Here is a 16,267-nt window from a genome sequence, read left to right as displayed (position 1 = left end):
CAGTTCATGTCACAAAAAACAAGTGGATTTTTGTTTACCATAAAAGATTACATTTAGTCAATTCGACAAAACATTCTTTATTGATGTCATACAACGATATATATATTTCACTTTCTAACAAAGTATGTATAAACAGAAATTTGTTAACGCACATAGTGTACTTATACTTGTATATATCGGTACTCAATAAATCTTAGGTACGTTTATCAATATGACAATCTGACATTTTGGGATGCCTAAAAGTCTTCTATAACTTCATTGAAAATGTTCTTTATTGTAATTCGCTTCATATGGGTCAGACTTCTGAGAAATTACAGTGGAGTATTGGAATTGTATTTATGTTTATTTACGTATGTACATAACGGAAAAGATTGCGACTTAAAATACTAAATAGCAAAGCAAAAATGAAAGTCAAATAACAACCAAGGAAAGAGAGAACGGTTCGCATTCTGATAAATAAAGGGTCAAGTAAGTAAAGTTTTAAATCAGGTGCCGACAGTGTTGGTATGTGTCCAGTGAGACAAATGAACACATACCATTACATAAGTATATTTTTGAAACAAAGCAATTTATTTGTTAAATGCTTGAGTGCGCTCAACGAGCATCAATTTTTTTCAATGTGTGTGAATGCCCGTTCTGAAGTGTGTGATACTCATTGTGCATTTGAGTGTATAATCTTCGGAATATGTTGTTTTGTGGTGCCGATAAATCTTTAGCAATTTCGGGGTTCAATTTTCGTTGCACTGACTCTTTTATATAAAGCTGGTATGTTATCTAGTTATTTAACTGATCAAAAATAATTGGTTTTTCATCTACTACATGCCAACTTATTCATACATTGTTTGTAGATTTGTATAAGTATTCTAAAGGTTTAATTTTTTTTAACAACTTACTTTGTAGGTTTGCAGATTATCGACAACACATTGTAGTGCCGCCTCTCGCCCCACTGGTACCGTGACATTTGGTAATGGCTCACCAAACTTTGGTAAATCTGTAAGATTAAGAGAAAACCAAACATTTTCTTACTTGGACATATAGTTTTTGGAGCTTAGTTAAATCAAAGCGTTCTTTTGGAGGTATTTTAACCCGGAGGCATGATTTTCAGGTAATTTTTAAATTTCATAAAAAAAGGCAACTAATATTTTGAGTTACCTTATTCTTATTAGTTATTTATTTATTTAACGAAGACAAGAAAAAATTTACAAAAAGAAGTTAAAAAATTTCGAAAATTAGCAGCTGGAAATGGAGGGCGTCAAAAACATGGCACGCACCCATACCCACAATTGCGATATGCTTTTGATAATGCGACAAAAACTTCATTAAGGCACTGCAGAAAATGAATCTGACCGCTCCAGTATGCCGATGGATACCGACTGCATTGCATACCATGATAGCTTAATCCACTGTGAGAGAAAATAAGATTCGCTTTGGAACTACGAGGGGCTGTCCACAGGGTGGAGTTCGATCACCCCTACTATGGAGCCTAGCAAAGAGATGGTGAAATACGGTAGGATTAAATATGAATCCGTCAAAAACAACCGTCCCTTTTAGAAACCGAAACCTTTATCACCTTCTAGCAAACTTCTGGAGTTATTCATAGTACTGGAATTTTTGTGACCATATGTGATATAGGAGAGGGCACAATAGACCTTAGGTAACAATTATTTTATCTATCTTTACCCTTTGAGATTTCTTAGAAATCTGAAACCAGAACACAAAAAAAAGATATCTAGAATAATATCGCATGCATGATGAACAGGGAAAAGTCGGAACAAAATTTTCGCGCCACTGCCTTAAAAAAACAACGTTTGTACCACAGTATTTCACTCTTTAAAGTTTTTTAAAAATAGTAAAAATTTAAATTTGGTTACATGGTTAATTTCAGACATACACAAACAAATAGTCGGAATGGAAGGAAATTGAATAAGTACCAATACGAGATTTCATTAAACAATAGTGCTCTTTTTTGCAGAACACCATTTCACTTTTGTAAGCAGAGATATTTTCATATACTTCCATATGCTTTGCACGCGGTGAAAACATCCCAGACACAATGTGAAATATGCTCATTCTCTCCAATATATGCAAACATCATGCAATTGAAATGTAGTACTCAGTACTACAGGATTCTGTAAAAACGATACGGGAAGTGGTAGAGTTGCGGAAAAGAGTAAAAAGCGATTTACAAAAGCGTAAAGATTAAGTTCAGTCATTTATATGCGATTAACTGTTACCGACACATGCACACGTATGCCTACGTACTCATATAACATACATATGAATAATTATTCATTAAAATTCTTATATTTAGTTATAAATGTATATATAAATTATCAGCGCGATCCATTACTTAAAGCCGCAATGATTCAACAATTTTTTTTTCTATATTCATACCCATATTGATAACATTAATTCGCTAATAAATACTAATATCTCAAACATTCCTTACTTACTGTTAAAATGCGCTGAGCATATTTCACATTGTAACGAGTTGTCTATGATGAGGCCAAAACTTTTCCAAGCGATAAATTTGCGGCTCATGAGACTTTGCAAACTTAATAGGGATTGTTGTTGTCATCGGTAATAAGAAAGTTATTTATAACACCAAAATGAGCTACTCAAGCTACCCATGCCAAATTTTATGCTAGACTCTGTTATTGTTGTGTTTGCTGAAATGTCATCAGGTTAACAACTGCTTATAAGTGCAAAATTAGGTGGTAGGGTGTGAAGTTAACGTGGTAGTGTGTTACGTCGTAAAAGTATTTATTTATCAAAATGTGCATATTTTCAGTGATTAGCTTTAATCTTTTCTACAAACGATTTATTTTACTTATTTAAGTGTAATTTGTAGGTTTTGGATGCATGCCCAAGCATGTATGTATGTATATTTGTTTCTTTGTGTCAATTCTTTTCACCAGACCATTTTTCGGACAGCGTGTAAATGGGTTAATGGGTGATCTTTTCTGCTTAGAAAGTTTACATTGTTGTTGTTCTCTCTCCATTTTCGTTATCTTATTTGGCATTTCAGTAGAATTTCAGTAAACTTTGCTTTGAAAATGCTAATAACTATACTCAATGACAGCCGTTTTGTTGTACTTCCGAATGGAATAAGCGCGACGACAAAGTAATGGTCTATATGTTGTGGTATCAGATGGGAATGCGGTTTTATCAATTTTTAAGGTTTATTTAACTAAAAACTTCGATTTGTATTGAAAATTGTCTCAAATGTTGTTTCAACGCTGCAAAAAAGTTATTTTTGCAGCTGATTGTGGCTGCTGATGAAAAATGTCAACTCTGAACAAAGCCAAATATCCGGAAGACCAATGGAATGGTCTATATTGGATATTTCATATTGCGTTCAAGGTGTATATTTGTAAAAGTAACCAATCAATAATTATAAAATAAAAACAAACAATCAATACAAGTCAGTGCTCATAAATTATTATTTATACTTAAATCTAAACAAATAGTGCACGAAATAAATTTATAAAAACAAGACAAAACAAAATAAAAACAATAATGAGTGCTTCGCAGCCTCAATACCAAGGCCGTAGGCATTTCTTAAATGCCTAAGTACTTCAGCTTTGTCGAGGCAAAAAAAAAACACAACGCCGGGCAAAAAAAAAATGTAACGGCGATGATGAGTCATCGCAGCGACCAGCAGAAATGAAAAATAACCAAGCGTAGTCAGCAGAAGCAGCAGTAAACAACAATCGGGCAACAACAAATGCGCCAACTGCAGGAAAACAAGACGTAAGGTGAGAATGTATCATGCAAAAAAGGACCATCTGTTCAGACTGGTATTGACCGCTACGTAAATGTAAAAAGGAAATCGAGTCCAATTAAATCAGCGGTAAATAACAAAAAATTTCAGCCAGGTACGCCAAATGGCAAAAAGCCAGAAATCCGAAATGGCAATTTGCCTTGCTGAGCAAGGAGATTAACGATGATGCAAAGGGTACCACCACAGGCGTGAATGCCAAACCCCCTCCAATTAACTTGCGTGAGCATAGCTCAAATGCACTTCTCTCCAAACTAAGCAATTTAATAGGCACAAACAATTTTCATATTGTACCCTTGAAAACAGGGTAACATAAATGAAACAAAAATACAAACATACACTGAAAAAAGTTTCATGGATATTGTAAAGTACTTGTCAAACAATAACAAAAATTACTACTTATACCAACTGAAGAGCTCAAAAGGCCTAGTTGTTGTCATAAAAGGTATAGAGCCTTCGGTAGACTCTAACGATGTGAAAGAAGCACTGGAAGAAGATGGCTTTAGCATTAAATTAGTAGTAAAAATTTTTACAGGAACAAAGTCCCACAGCCAATGATCAAAATAGAACTGATGCCAAATTGTAATCAACTAAAGGAAAATGAAATACACCCGATTTACAATTTAAAATATCTGCTCCATCGCAAAATTACGGTTGAGGAATCCCATAAGAGAAATGGTCCAGTACAATGTACAAACTGCCAAGAGTATGGACACACGAAAGCATATTGCACTCTACGCAGTGTCTGTGTGGTGTGTGTTGATTTACATCCTACTTCAAAATGTACTTTTAAAAAAGAGGATTTAAATAAAAAATGCAGGTATTGTGGAGGAAATCACACTGCTAACTACAGGGGTTGCCCGGTATATAAAGATTTGAAATCGAAGTTGTCACAGGGCATTCAAGCACGTCGCACATAGGAGCATTTGGTCTCAAAAACCAGACAAAATAATTTACATACAATCACCAATCATATGGAGCAAAATCAAGTGGATGTCCGAAAATCTTGATAATAGTTATTAGAGGGGGGTTTTCAAGTTTTCGCGCAATTGTATCTATTTTAGGAGCAAAGAAACACTGTTATGAATAAAACATGTTCTGTAATTTTCATTGACTTGGCCCAAATATTGGCGGATATATCCAGCATAAAGTCACCTGTAAGTTTTAAAATCTTTATATTAGGTATATGGGGGCTCAGGAAAGTTTTGACTCGATTCAACCCATTTTTGATAGAATGAAATACTGTTGCCTTAAAAGGATTCTGTGCGAATTTCAATTTCATATATCCCACAATGAACGATATTTTTGGTCAAAAGTCAATTATTGGTATCGGGTCCACATGTTCGGTATTTAGGGACTTGAACAGTTTTGATTGGACTTGGACAATTATTGGTCAAAAGGTGGCTTACTTTAAGGGAATTATTACCGCAAAATTTTATTCCGTTATATTAATTAATTCCTTATTTGTGTTCTGGAAAGTGAAAGAATCAAATGGAATTTCAAATTGTTTTATATGGGAAGTAGGCGTAGTTGTAGTCCGATTTCGCTCATCTTCACAGAGTAACATAGGAATATGAAAGGAATATTATGATCCAAATTTTGTCGAAATCGGTCATTCCGGTCCCGAGATATGGAATTTCACCACAAAGTAGGCGGTGCAACGCACATTGTCTAATTTTCACACCGGCTCCGATAGAGCCCCCTACACCATCTACATATATACCACCCGTATATAATAATTTAGCACGATTTCAGTATTTAATTAAAAAAAAATAAATGAAAAAAATAAAATGTGTACTTTTTATGCAAGTGACCAACCTAATATAACGCGCTTTTTTTAAAGTGGGGAAAGACGGAGAAAATGTTTAAGCTTAAATGTTAAGAAGAAATCCTGTAGTTTACTATGAAACATAATTCAAAGCTCGACCTCGCCCGACACTATAAGAAAAACACTAATTTCTAAAAAATTAAAAAAAAAACTTTTAGTTTTTTTAATGGTTTTCCCGAAAAAAAACATAATGATACATTAACTAAATTAGTTTTTATATCGTTAGTATTAAATACATACCATGTTGTCCTGAATTCATAAAAAATATTTCCAAGAATTCACTTCACGCAATAAAAAAAGCACTTGCAATTTCGAGAACAATGGAGAGTTCGCGAATAAGGACATGTGTACTGAACCAAGTCTAGGTTCCGACTACTTGTGTGGCAATATAGCGGCCTGAAGTTAGTAATTTTCAATTTTGTCCGGTTTTTGAAGGTAAATGCTCCTATGTGCGTCATAACCAAACTCCTAATGATAATATTGAAATCCCCGTCTATATTTCAAAACCAGTAAATCTTTAAGACAATGCTACAGAAGGGAGTTATGCAAACGTGGTGAAAGGCTATACTGCACAAATGCAATTGCCTCAAAATCAACCAAATGGAAGCGTTGAAACTATGATTTAAAACCTTACTCAATGTATGACACAATTTATGGCTTCAATGCAAAATATGATTCAAGAGATAATCAAATCACAAAACCAAATCTTGCATTTTTAAGTAAAAAATGAGTGTATTGAACATTAGTTTATGGTATGCTAACGGTGTTAACCAGCATAAATTCGAACTTATAAAATTTCTGGATGAAATATTATTGATGGAATGGTTTTGTCAGAAACTCATCTTACGAACAAAAATAATTTCCTTATACCGGGATTTAGAATATATGTTACAAATCACCCAGATGGAAAGGCGCATGGAGGAACAGCAGTGTTGGTTAGAAAATGGTTAAATCACCACGCATTAGAATCTTATGCCACAGCGCAATTACAAGCTACAACAATAACTATAAAAAATCGCTGCGGGGACTTAAACCTGTAGACCATATACTGCCCAACTCGGTTTGAAATTACAGACATCCAATTTAAAGACTTTTTTGAAACACTAGGCCACAGATACATGTACTGATCTAATTCTGATCACTCTCCTGTACTAATAAAATTATGTGAACAACCCATATTCGTTAATCCAAAAGTGGGTCTAACATCTTATAAAACGAATTGGCTAAAATATAAAAAATACGTGAGTAGCCACATTAATGTTGAGTACAAAATAAATACAGGAAGAGATATTGACGAAAGCATAAGAAAACTCAATGATATGTATAATAACTAGCGCAGCTGTCTAACCGCTTGGTGCCAGAAAAATTACTAACAGAGAAATAAATATTTCCCCTTCCACTCAGCTTCAATTGAAATCTGCTGCACGTAAATTAAAAAAAGCGCTTAAACGTGAGGAAGAACTCAATACCGAAATATATATAAAGGAGCTGTGTCCAAATTCAAGCAAGCAAAATTCCCATTGGAAAGCCCAAAAGTCCATGAAACCACCAACTATCTCTAACATGCCTATACGTGACATGGGTGGAAATTGGGCTCGAAATGACGAGGAAAAGGCTAATTGTTTTGCAAACCACATTAAAAAGGTATTTTAACCAAATTGCCCAAAGAACAACTTGGAGTGGACCAGCTTACCCAACACAGTTAACGAGTCACTTGAGTATTTTAAGACTTAACCTTGTGAAATTATTAGAATAATAAAAGAACTTAACTTAAACCAAAAAAGTCATCAGGACATGATAATATTACCCCAAAAATGCTAACTGCCGTCTTCATACAGACCAATCAGTCTTCTACCTTGTCTCCTTTCCTCCACGAAAATAATATAATCCCAACGCACCAATTCGGGTTTCGTGAAAAACATAGCACGATAGCGCAAGTAAATAGAATTATAGATTTTATTTTGTTGGGAAATATTGTATGGAATCGTGTGAGCCTTGATACAGAATAAGTATAGTTTTCAAAAGTGTCTAGCGACGAAAGATCAGTTTTGCAATATTATGTTAAAATTATTTTAAAATGATAACTTTTATCAGTAATATCTATAACCAGCCAGAGACAAAATATCTTAGCCAGCAATATGAACTAAGCTAGCTTAGGTTACTGTTCCGAAGTCGTACAGCTGGTTGACGTCCCTTGTGGCCATATAAAGGAGCGCATGTTTGGTGTGGAATTCGTGGTGGGAGAGAGACTCCGTCGCCGAGTACTACAATTTACTCCGGTGAATGAACGTCTAGCCACAATCCGCATCAAATCGAGGTTCTTCGACAGATTGCTGATTTGCGCCCACGCCCATACTGAAGAGAAAGCCGATGTTACCAAAGATGCCTTCTATGAGCGCTTGGAGCGCACCTATGAGAGCTGCCCCCGACACGACGCTAAAATCGTGCCTTGGCGACTTTAACGCCAGGGTGGGCAAATAAGTATATTTGGCACTACGGTCGGTAAATTCAGCCTCCATGACGAAACATCCCCAAATGGGTTGAAGCTGATCGACATCGCCGGGGCCCGAAATATGGTTATCTGTAGTACGAGATTCCAGCACAAGAAAATACATCAAGTTGCCTGGCTGTCTCCGGATCGAAAAGCCACTAACCAGATCGATCATGTTGTGATAGACGGAAGACACGTCTCCAGTGTTCTAGACGTGCGTACACTCCGGTGTCCTAACATCGACTCGGACCACTATCTTGTTGCAGCCAAGATTCGCACCCGCCTCTGTGCAGCAAAAAACGCACGCCAACAAACACAATGAAGGATCGACGTCGAGAAGCTGCAATCACAACAGACAGCCAAACGATTTTCTACTCGGCTTGTACTCCTGCTCTCTGAGAGCACTCGTAAACAACACGGTATAAGGTAACTGTGGGACGGCATTTCAAGCTACTTACGTACAGCTACTACCGAAACAATTGGTTTTCGGAAAGATCATTGCAAAAGATCGGATAATACGACGTGGAGTGCCGTTTTGCAGCGGAGAGAAAACAGACTGCCTACCTCGCAACGTTACGATCGACCACAACACGTGCGGGATGGGAAGGATACCGAGAGTTGAAGAGGGAAGCGAACGCATTTGCAGACAGGAAAGGAAAGAGGCCGAAATGCGTGAGTGCGAAGAGCTTGATAAGCTGGCCGACAGGGGTAATGCGAAAAAATGCGGCGGCTTACAGAAGGTTTCAAGACTGGAGCATACTTTTGTAGAATCCAGGGAGCTGACCTAGTAACCGACGCCTAGATCATACCAAAAATTATGGAGGGAACACTTCTCCAGCCTGCTGAATGTAGTGAACGTAGAACGCCAGGGAAGGCGAACCCGATTTCCCAATCGATGACGATAGAGCAGACGTTCCATTGCCAGACCATGAAGAAGTTCGAATAGCAATTACCTGCCTGAAGAACAACAAAGCGGCGGGGGCCGATGGATTGCCGGCCGAGCTATTCAAACACGGCGGCGAAGAACTGATAAGGAGCATGCATCAGCTTCTATGTAAAATATGGTCGGACGAAAGCACGCCCAACGATTGGAATTTAAGTGTGCTCTGCCCAATCCACAAAAAGGGAGATCCCACAATCTGCGCCAACTACCGTGGGATAAGCCTCCTCAACATCGCGTATAAGGTTCTAGCACGAAAAGGAGCTGCCTTTATGCCGCGATGTCTGAATTTGGTATCCCCGCAAAACTAATACGGCTGTGTAAACTGACGTTGAGCAACACCAAAACCTCCGTCACGATCGGTAAGGAACTCTCCGAGCCCTTCGATACCACGCGAGGTTTCAGATAAGGCGACTCCCTATCGTGCGACTTCTTCAACCTGCTTCTGGAGAAAATAGTTCGGGCTGCATAACTAAATAGAGAAGGTACCATCTTCTATAAGAGTGTACAACTCCTGGCGTATGCCGATGATATCGATATCATCGGCCTCAACATCCGCGCCGTTAGTTCTGCTTTCTCCAGGCTGGACAAGGAAGCAAAAGAAATGAGTCTGGCAGTGAACGAGGGCAAGACGAAATATCTCCTGTCATCAAACGAACAGTCGTTGCGCTCGCGGCTGGCACTCACGTCACTGTTGACAGTCATAACTTCGAAGTTGTAGATAATTTCGTCTGTCTTGTAACCAGCGTAAACACCACCAACAATGTCAGCCTAGATATCCAACGCTGAATAGCTCTTGCCAACAGGTGTTACTTCGGACTGAATAGACAATTGAGAAGCAAAGTCCTCTCTCGACAAACAAAAACCAAATTCCCGTCCTGCTATATGGTGCAGAGTCTTGGACGATGTCAACAACGGATGAGTCGACGTTGCGAGTTTTCGAGAGAAAAGTTCTGCGTAAGATTTATGGTCCTTTGCGCGTTGGCCACGGCGAATACCGCATTCGATGGAACGATGAGCTGTACGAGATATACGACGACATCGACATAGTTCAGAGAATTTAAAGACTGCGGCTACGCTGGCTAGGTCATGTTGTCCGGATGGACGAAAACACTCCAGCTCTGAAAATATTCGACGCAGTACCCGCCGGGGGAAGCAGAGGAAGAGGAAGACCTCCACTCCGTTGGAAGGACCAAGTGGAGAAGGACCTGGCTTCGCTTGGAATATCCAATTGGCGCCACGTGGCGAAAAGAAAAAACAAATGGCGCGCTGTTGTTAACTCGGCTATAATCGCGTAAGCGGTGTCTACGCCAATTAAGAAGAAGAAGTATGTATAACTCATACCATATTACCTTCAGATGTTTAACAATTAAGCTTTGTGGTTTAAATCTAAATACAGTATTTTCTTTTATTCAACACATATTATATTTCATGCTCACCTTTGTCAGGCAATAAATTCGTAGATGCGTCATCTCTTATATCCTCGAGCAACTCTTCGTGATGTTTCATCTCTACGATGGATAAGACAAGCAAGAAGTGATAAAGTGAATTCAGTGCAGTCATTGCAATATCATATTGACGATGAGGTCACCAAAACCCATCAGCGAAAAATTATCACACATATAAAAAGATGACAGCAGCATAGTTGAGATACCATAAGTTTGTTGTCACAAGCACACCAGTTTCAAGTGGATGTTGATCAGTTAATGAAAATAGAGTCAATGTAAGAAAAAAATGTTAAATTCGTTTATGATGTTAAGTATATACAAAAGAACCTTTGAAATGTGGTATGTCTCAAGTCAAAAATATATGGTAAATTTTCTAGAGGATATGAATAGACGTTCTAAGGGTTGCAATAATTCTAATTCGGCAAAGGAAATCGCCGTAGCCAGGAGCACCTGTGGGAAAATGTAAAATGTAGCCCATCCCTCAAATAAGTTTAATGTACATATCTTCTAAACCACTAAACTATGTCAGCCAAATACACCCAGCGCTAATATTATTCGAAGTTTTACCGACAGTGTGAAAATGGATGAAATCCGGAGGTAACCCCGCTCACTTCCCATATATCGGTACTGTTAAAATATAATAATAACGCAATAAATCAATAACTAGATACGCCAGAAACATGAAATGTTACCACCGAGGTGGTACAAGAGGACTTTGTGGAAATTGAACGATGTTCGTGGTACCGCCCACTTTTCTTTGGAAATCTCACAACTCGGGACTGATTTCGACTAATTTAGTACGTGGCTTTCTTCTCATCGGTGCGTAACTACACCTACTTCCCATATAGCAAAATTTTAAATTCCATTTGATTCTTTTACGCTGCAGTGCACAAATCGAGGAGTAACTAATATAACGTTATGGAACATTGCACGCAAAATGTCTTTAGTGTATGCGTATATGTGAACCCAAGTATCTACAGTTGACTTTTAAACAAAAATATCGGACAATATATCGGATATGGGGTGAAATTCAGAGAGAGTTCTTTCCTGACAATAGTAATTCTGTGTATTAAAAACGGGACAAATCGGTCAACTTCCAGGTGACTTTACACTGGATATATTGGCCAATATTTGAGTTATCTCAATGAAAATTACAGAACGTGTTTAACTCATAACAGTATATCATTGTGCCCAAAATTGGGCGAAAACTTGACCTAGCCCCCATATAACTGTTACCAGAATTTTCGAACATCTGTCTCCACATAATTGTTGATTGTATGTGATGTACCTTAATTAAACCCAGGGAAAATTTTTTTGGTATGTGGCATGATAACGATAATTGAAAAGATCGGGACGATACTACCCCCATATATTTGGTTGTCAAATATCTCCCTTCCGCCTTTCTAAATTTCGAGGCTATGTATAAAGCGCTACAGATATCGTATCTGGCAATACTATACAATTTATAAAGGTCTTTACATAACCTACAAAACGACGCTATGCATGATTAGTTTAGATATTGCTTTCAACAGTTATATACGTGTAAACTTGGAGTTCACTAACGCCGAAATTCGTGCCTATTTTAAAGTTTTCCTTCGTTAAAGGCAAATCCACTAGAGAAATCCGCTAGGTGTTTTGGAGGAATGGTACTACATATATTACTTCGAACTGCGGAGGAATGTTTTCGACGATTTAGAGCGGGTGAAAACGACACCATGGATAAGCCGACGGAGAGCGGAAAACATCGAGTTAGATCGGCATGTGGCATCTCGTGACATCGCCCAGAAGATGGGAGTTAGTCACCAAACCATTTTAAACCATCTGCAGAAGGCTGGATACACAAAAAAGCTTGATGTTTGCGTGCCGCATGATTTTTGTTTTTTTTTTGTTTATTGAAACGTAACAAAGATATGGTTTTACATTTAATCCGAATTGCAACTAGTAACAAAAGTACTATCAAGCAATATTTTACATAATTTATAAGGTAAAACAATAAAAGCTCTATTAAGAAGCTTTTTACAAAAACTAAACTTTGTATTAAAAACTAAATATTATAATATTTGTTATTTGCTTAGAAGGTCATGAAACGTTGTTCTTTTCAATCTGCGCCTGCTATTTCTAGTTTCACCTAGTTGTCGGGCTTTAGAGTTTACATGATTTTACAACCTTGTGGCATGTTTCGCTGCCGTTTTGCGAATGATTTCCCGAACCATTTTTATATGAAGATCACGATGTAGATCTGAATCCCGTATGCACCACGGGGCATTTACAATTTTTCGCAGAACATTATTTTGGAATCTTTGCACCATTTCGATGTATAACGGTGCAGCGCATCCCCATAGTTGAATTCCGTATGTCCAGATGGGCTTTAACGTTTGATTGTAGACTAAAATTTAATTTGATGTTGTTAGGGGTGATTTCTTGCCGATTAACCAATTTATTTTGTTGTATTTTAGTTTTAGTTCTGCACATGCCGCATGATTTGACGCAAAAAAACCTTCTAGACCGAAACAACGCCTGCGATATGCTGCTGGAACGGAACGAGCTCGACCCATTTTTGAAGCGGATGGTGACTCACATACAACAATATCAAGCGAAAACAGTGGCCAAGCCGGGATTGACGTCCAGGATGGTCTTGCTGTGTGTTTGGTGGGATTGGAAGGGAATCATCCACTATGAGCTACTCCCATATGGCCAGATGCTTAATTCTACCATTTACTGCGAACAACTGGACCGCTTGAAGCAAGCGATTGACCAGAAGCGTCCAGAATTGGCCAACAGGAAGGGTGTAGTATTCCACCAGGACAACGCCAGACCACACACTTCGTTGATGACTCGTTGGAAGCTACGGAAGCTCGGATGGGAGGTTTTATCGCAACCACCATATAGCCCGGACATAGCGCCAAGTGAAGTGGAAGGGAGATATTTGCAACCTTATACTACATATAATGATTTTCGTTTTTCTAACAAACCTTATGTGTCTGTCAGTGTATGAGTTATATATGGTATATGTATGTATATAAAAAAATTGCTGGCCCTCTGGTTGTCATTTTACATCTTAAGGTTTCGATTCTTGCAAGATGCAAAGGTATAAAATGTTCAGTTAATGGAATGTTCAGTTAAGTAAAATGGTCTTAAGTCTATGCACTTACATATATTTTATAGATTCTCATAGATTTGTATAGAATAAGTACTAAAAAATTTCTTAAAATGTCTGCAATTCCATAAAGTTAAATGAAGAAAATCACGATATAAAAGCAAACAAAACAACACCTTTGGCCAGTGTGTATGGATATACTTGTATATAAAATTTATTGACCACAGGTCCAACATAGACGTAAACACCGGTAGTAGGAATAAACAGTAATTGCAGCCTTTTATGCAAGATAAGCTGGTCTATTGGCAAGTCCGCTCTACCAGCAAAATCAAGTAATTCCTAATAAGAGCGAAAAGCAGACTGACTCGTGTCACTTGTACATGTGAGCGTAAGTATATGGGTTTTTGTGATTTAAAGAACATTTGTGCCGAGTGATAACGTGAAACGGGCAATGCAGCAGACTGCAGCAAAAATTATCTTCAAAATGCCAGACAAGACAACAAAAGACTGCTCACATTTGAACTATATGTATGTACGACAGGAAGCCTTGCAGTGTATGCAAGCAAAAACTGCTCACATTTGAACTATAAGTATGTACGGCAGGAAGCCTTGCAATTTATGCAAGCAATTCTGTTATCAATCTATTGTACATACACGTATAGTTTTATGAAGCGAATTGTTAAATATTGTACTCATAAAAGACAGTTCTAGTTGCGAACATATCTACTTGTAGTACGATTTAATAGCAATGCGCAACAAGTGGTTATGTAAGCACTGACCCTAATTGACCTTGACATTTTATGAGAAACAATTTACCGCATAATTGTGTGTTGTAAATTGTATGCGTCGGAGAGTAATCGTATAATTTATAAATATAAATTAGTATGATTGGGAACCAAATACAGAGATAGTATACAAATCTTTTTGTTGCCTTAAATATATTTTTCAGGATATTTAAGAGCTAATTTCTAATTATGAAGAATTATTATGGTATGAATGTCTCTATAATGTTCTCTTGTAGTTACTATCTAATTAACTGGTTCATTTAACAGAGTCAACGCTTCAGTAAACAGCTTAAAACTTATTTACACTTACGAGTCTGTTCTGTTATTTGCAGGTCACTCCGATCATATCAAGCTCATTATTTCGATAAATGACATAATCTGAATTGGTTCAAATTTTACGACTTTGCAAAGAAAACTTGGTTTATTTTCAAAGCAAAAATACACATGCATATATATATATATATACAGCAACAATGTCCGTAAATATTTATCATTGCACAATTCGAATACCATTAGTGGCAAAGAGACAGAAAAGGCAGCTCGGTTGTGGTATTTTTGTGAACAAACAAAACAAATTTATCAGACACAAGTATCTCAGTATTCTGGTTGCTCCATTTTCATTCATAGCTGTTATTGCTTTGGCAGATGAGGCAGGAAACTCTCTCTCTATATATTCCACATACACTTATCTTCTGTCACATTCGAAGAACCAAATCATTCACAAATCGTTTGCATAGACCCAGACAACTGCAAGCGAATCATAGCATACCCTGAGGCGTTAAGGCACACTTTCGCCTTTATCACAAAAGCAAGATCAGCTTTTGCAGCCAAACTGTGTTGATAACAATACACGACCAAAGCAAATATACGTGCTGAGAGTGAGTGCACACGGCATGTCTACGGTAAGACTTCCTACTAAATGAAATGATTATATTAAGTTAAAATGGTAAATAAGTCTGTATTTTTCCCCCACCAGCGGTAAGATTTGTTCTCGTATATTTTTAAATAATTATTCTATTTTACAATACAAAAATCAGAAAACATTAAACATTAAACTAATAAACATATGTATTAATTTTAACGACACTTTAGTTTTAAAGTGTATTTTTAAGAACGAGCAGTAAGTTGAAGTCATATGATGATCCCATTAACCTTGCTATCTTGTTTAAGTCCCTGCTGAACCCCTCCCTCTGAGCCTCACTATAATTTCCAAATTTATTGCCAGTGGCGTTTGTAAGTTTGTATAACATTTGCACAATTTCCTCATAGTTCGGTGATTTGACCCGTGAAACTTTCGGTATTTTCGACTATCAACACAAAACTATTCCAAGCTTCTATTTCCAGAGCAGTCATAACATAAAATTTGTATCTATCATAAGTTGCCGAATTTGTCAACAATGAAACATTTCACCTTTCAACTTTACCATACCAAGCTTCACGCAAACAAACTTAACGCTCAAATAGTATTCCTTGTTGACAGTATTGCAGGTCGGAAGGAGTTCGGCGTGCACCACACCTCGATAATCGAGGAAAACCGTTGATATAACATCAATTTTTAATCTGCTTTGACGTGGTTTTTTAGGTTTCGGTTTTGACACGATGTTCTTAAGCACAGATCTAAGACTCATCGCCGATAATAATACGTTTCATGGTAGTCGAAAAGATTTTTTTCACAGACGTCAACGCGGCGCTGCTTTTCCAAAAAAATATAGTAATTTGGAACCAATCGTACATTCACTTTCCTTCGACCTAAATCATATTTAACAAGTAAGGAAGGGCTTAGTTCGGGTGTCACCGAACATTTTATACTCTCGCATGATAAAGTGATAATAATTTACATATTTTTTATTTTGCTGTAAATTAGATTAGATCAATTTGTGTACTTTGAGTATTGAAT

At 37.3% G+C, this 16,267-nt stretch overlaps 1 protein-coding gene across 1 annotated transcript in view; it reads right to left on the bottom strand.

Moving 5' to 3' along the window:
• The window catches only part of LOC126753009 (uncharacterized), an 82,199-nt gene that overhangs the window by 6,513 nt on the left and 59,419 nt on the right, over positions 1 to 16,267 (bottom strand). Inside the window, exons 3-4 of the mRNA XM_050464101.1 lie at positions 10,480 to 10,551; positions 894 to 991 (exon numbers count right to left, since the gene is read on the bottom strand). Coding sequence (XP_050320058.1) covers positions 894 to 991; positions 10,480 to 10,551 — 170 coding nt within the window. The remainder of the gene's footprint in view (positions 1 to 893; positions 992 to 10,479; positions 10,552 to 16,267) is intronic.

The sequence above is a fragment of the Bactrocera neohumeralis genome, chromosome 3 (genome assembly GCF_024586455.1).
Source record: "Bactrocera neohumeralis isolate Rockhampton chromosome 3, APGP_CSIRO_Bneo_wtdbg2-racon-allhic-juicebox.fasta_v2, whole genome shotgun sequence".
In the NCBI taxonomy this organism is placed as follows: Eukaryota; Metazoa; Arthropoda; class Insecta; order Diptera; family Tephritidae; genus Bactrocera; species Bactrocera neohumeralis.
This window is presented reverse-complemented; position numbering and strand designations above follow the sequence as displayed.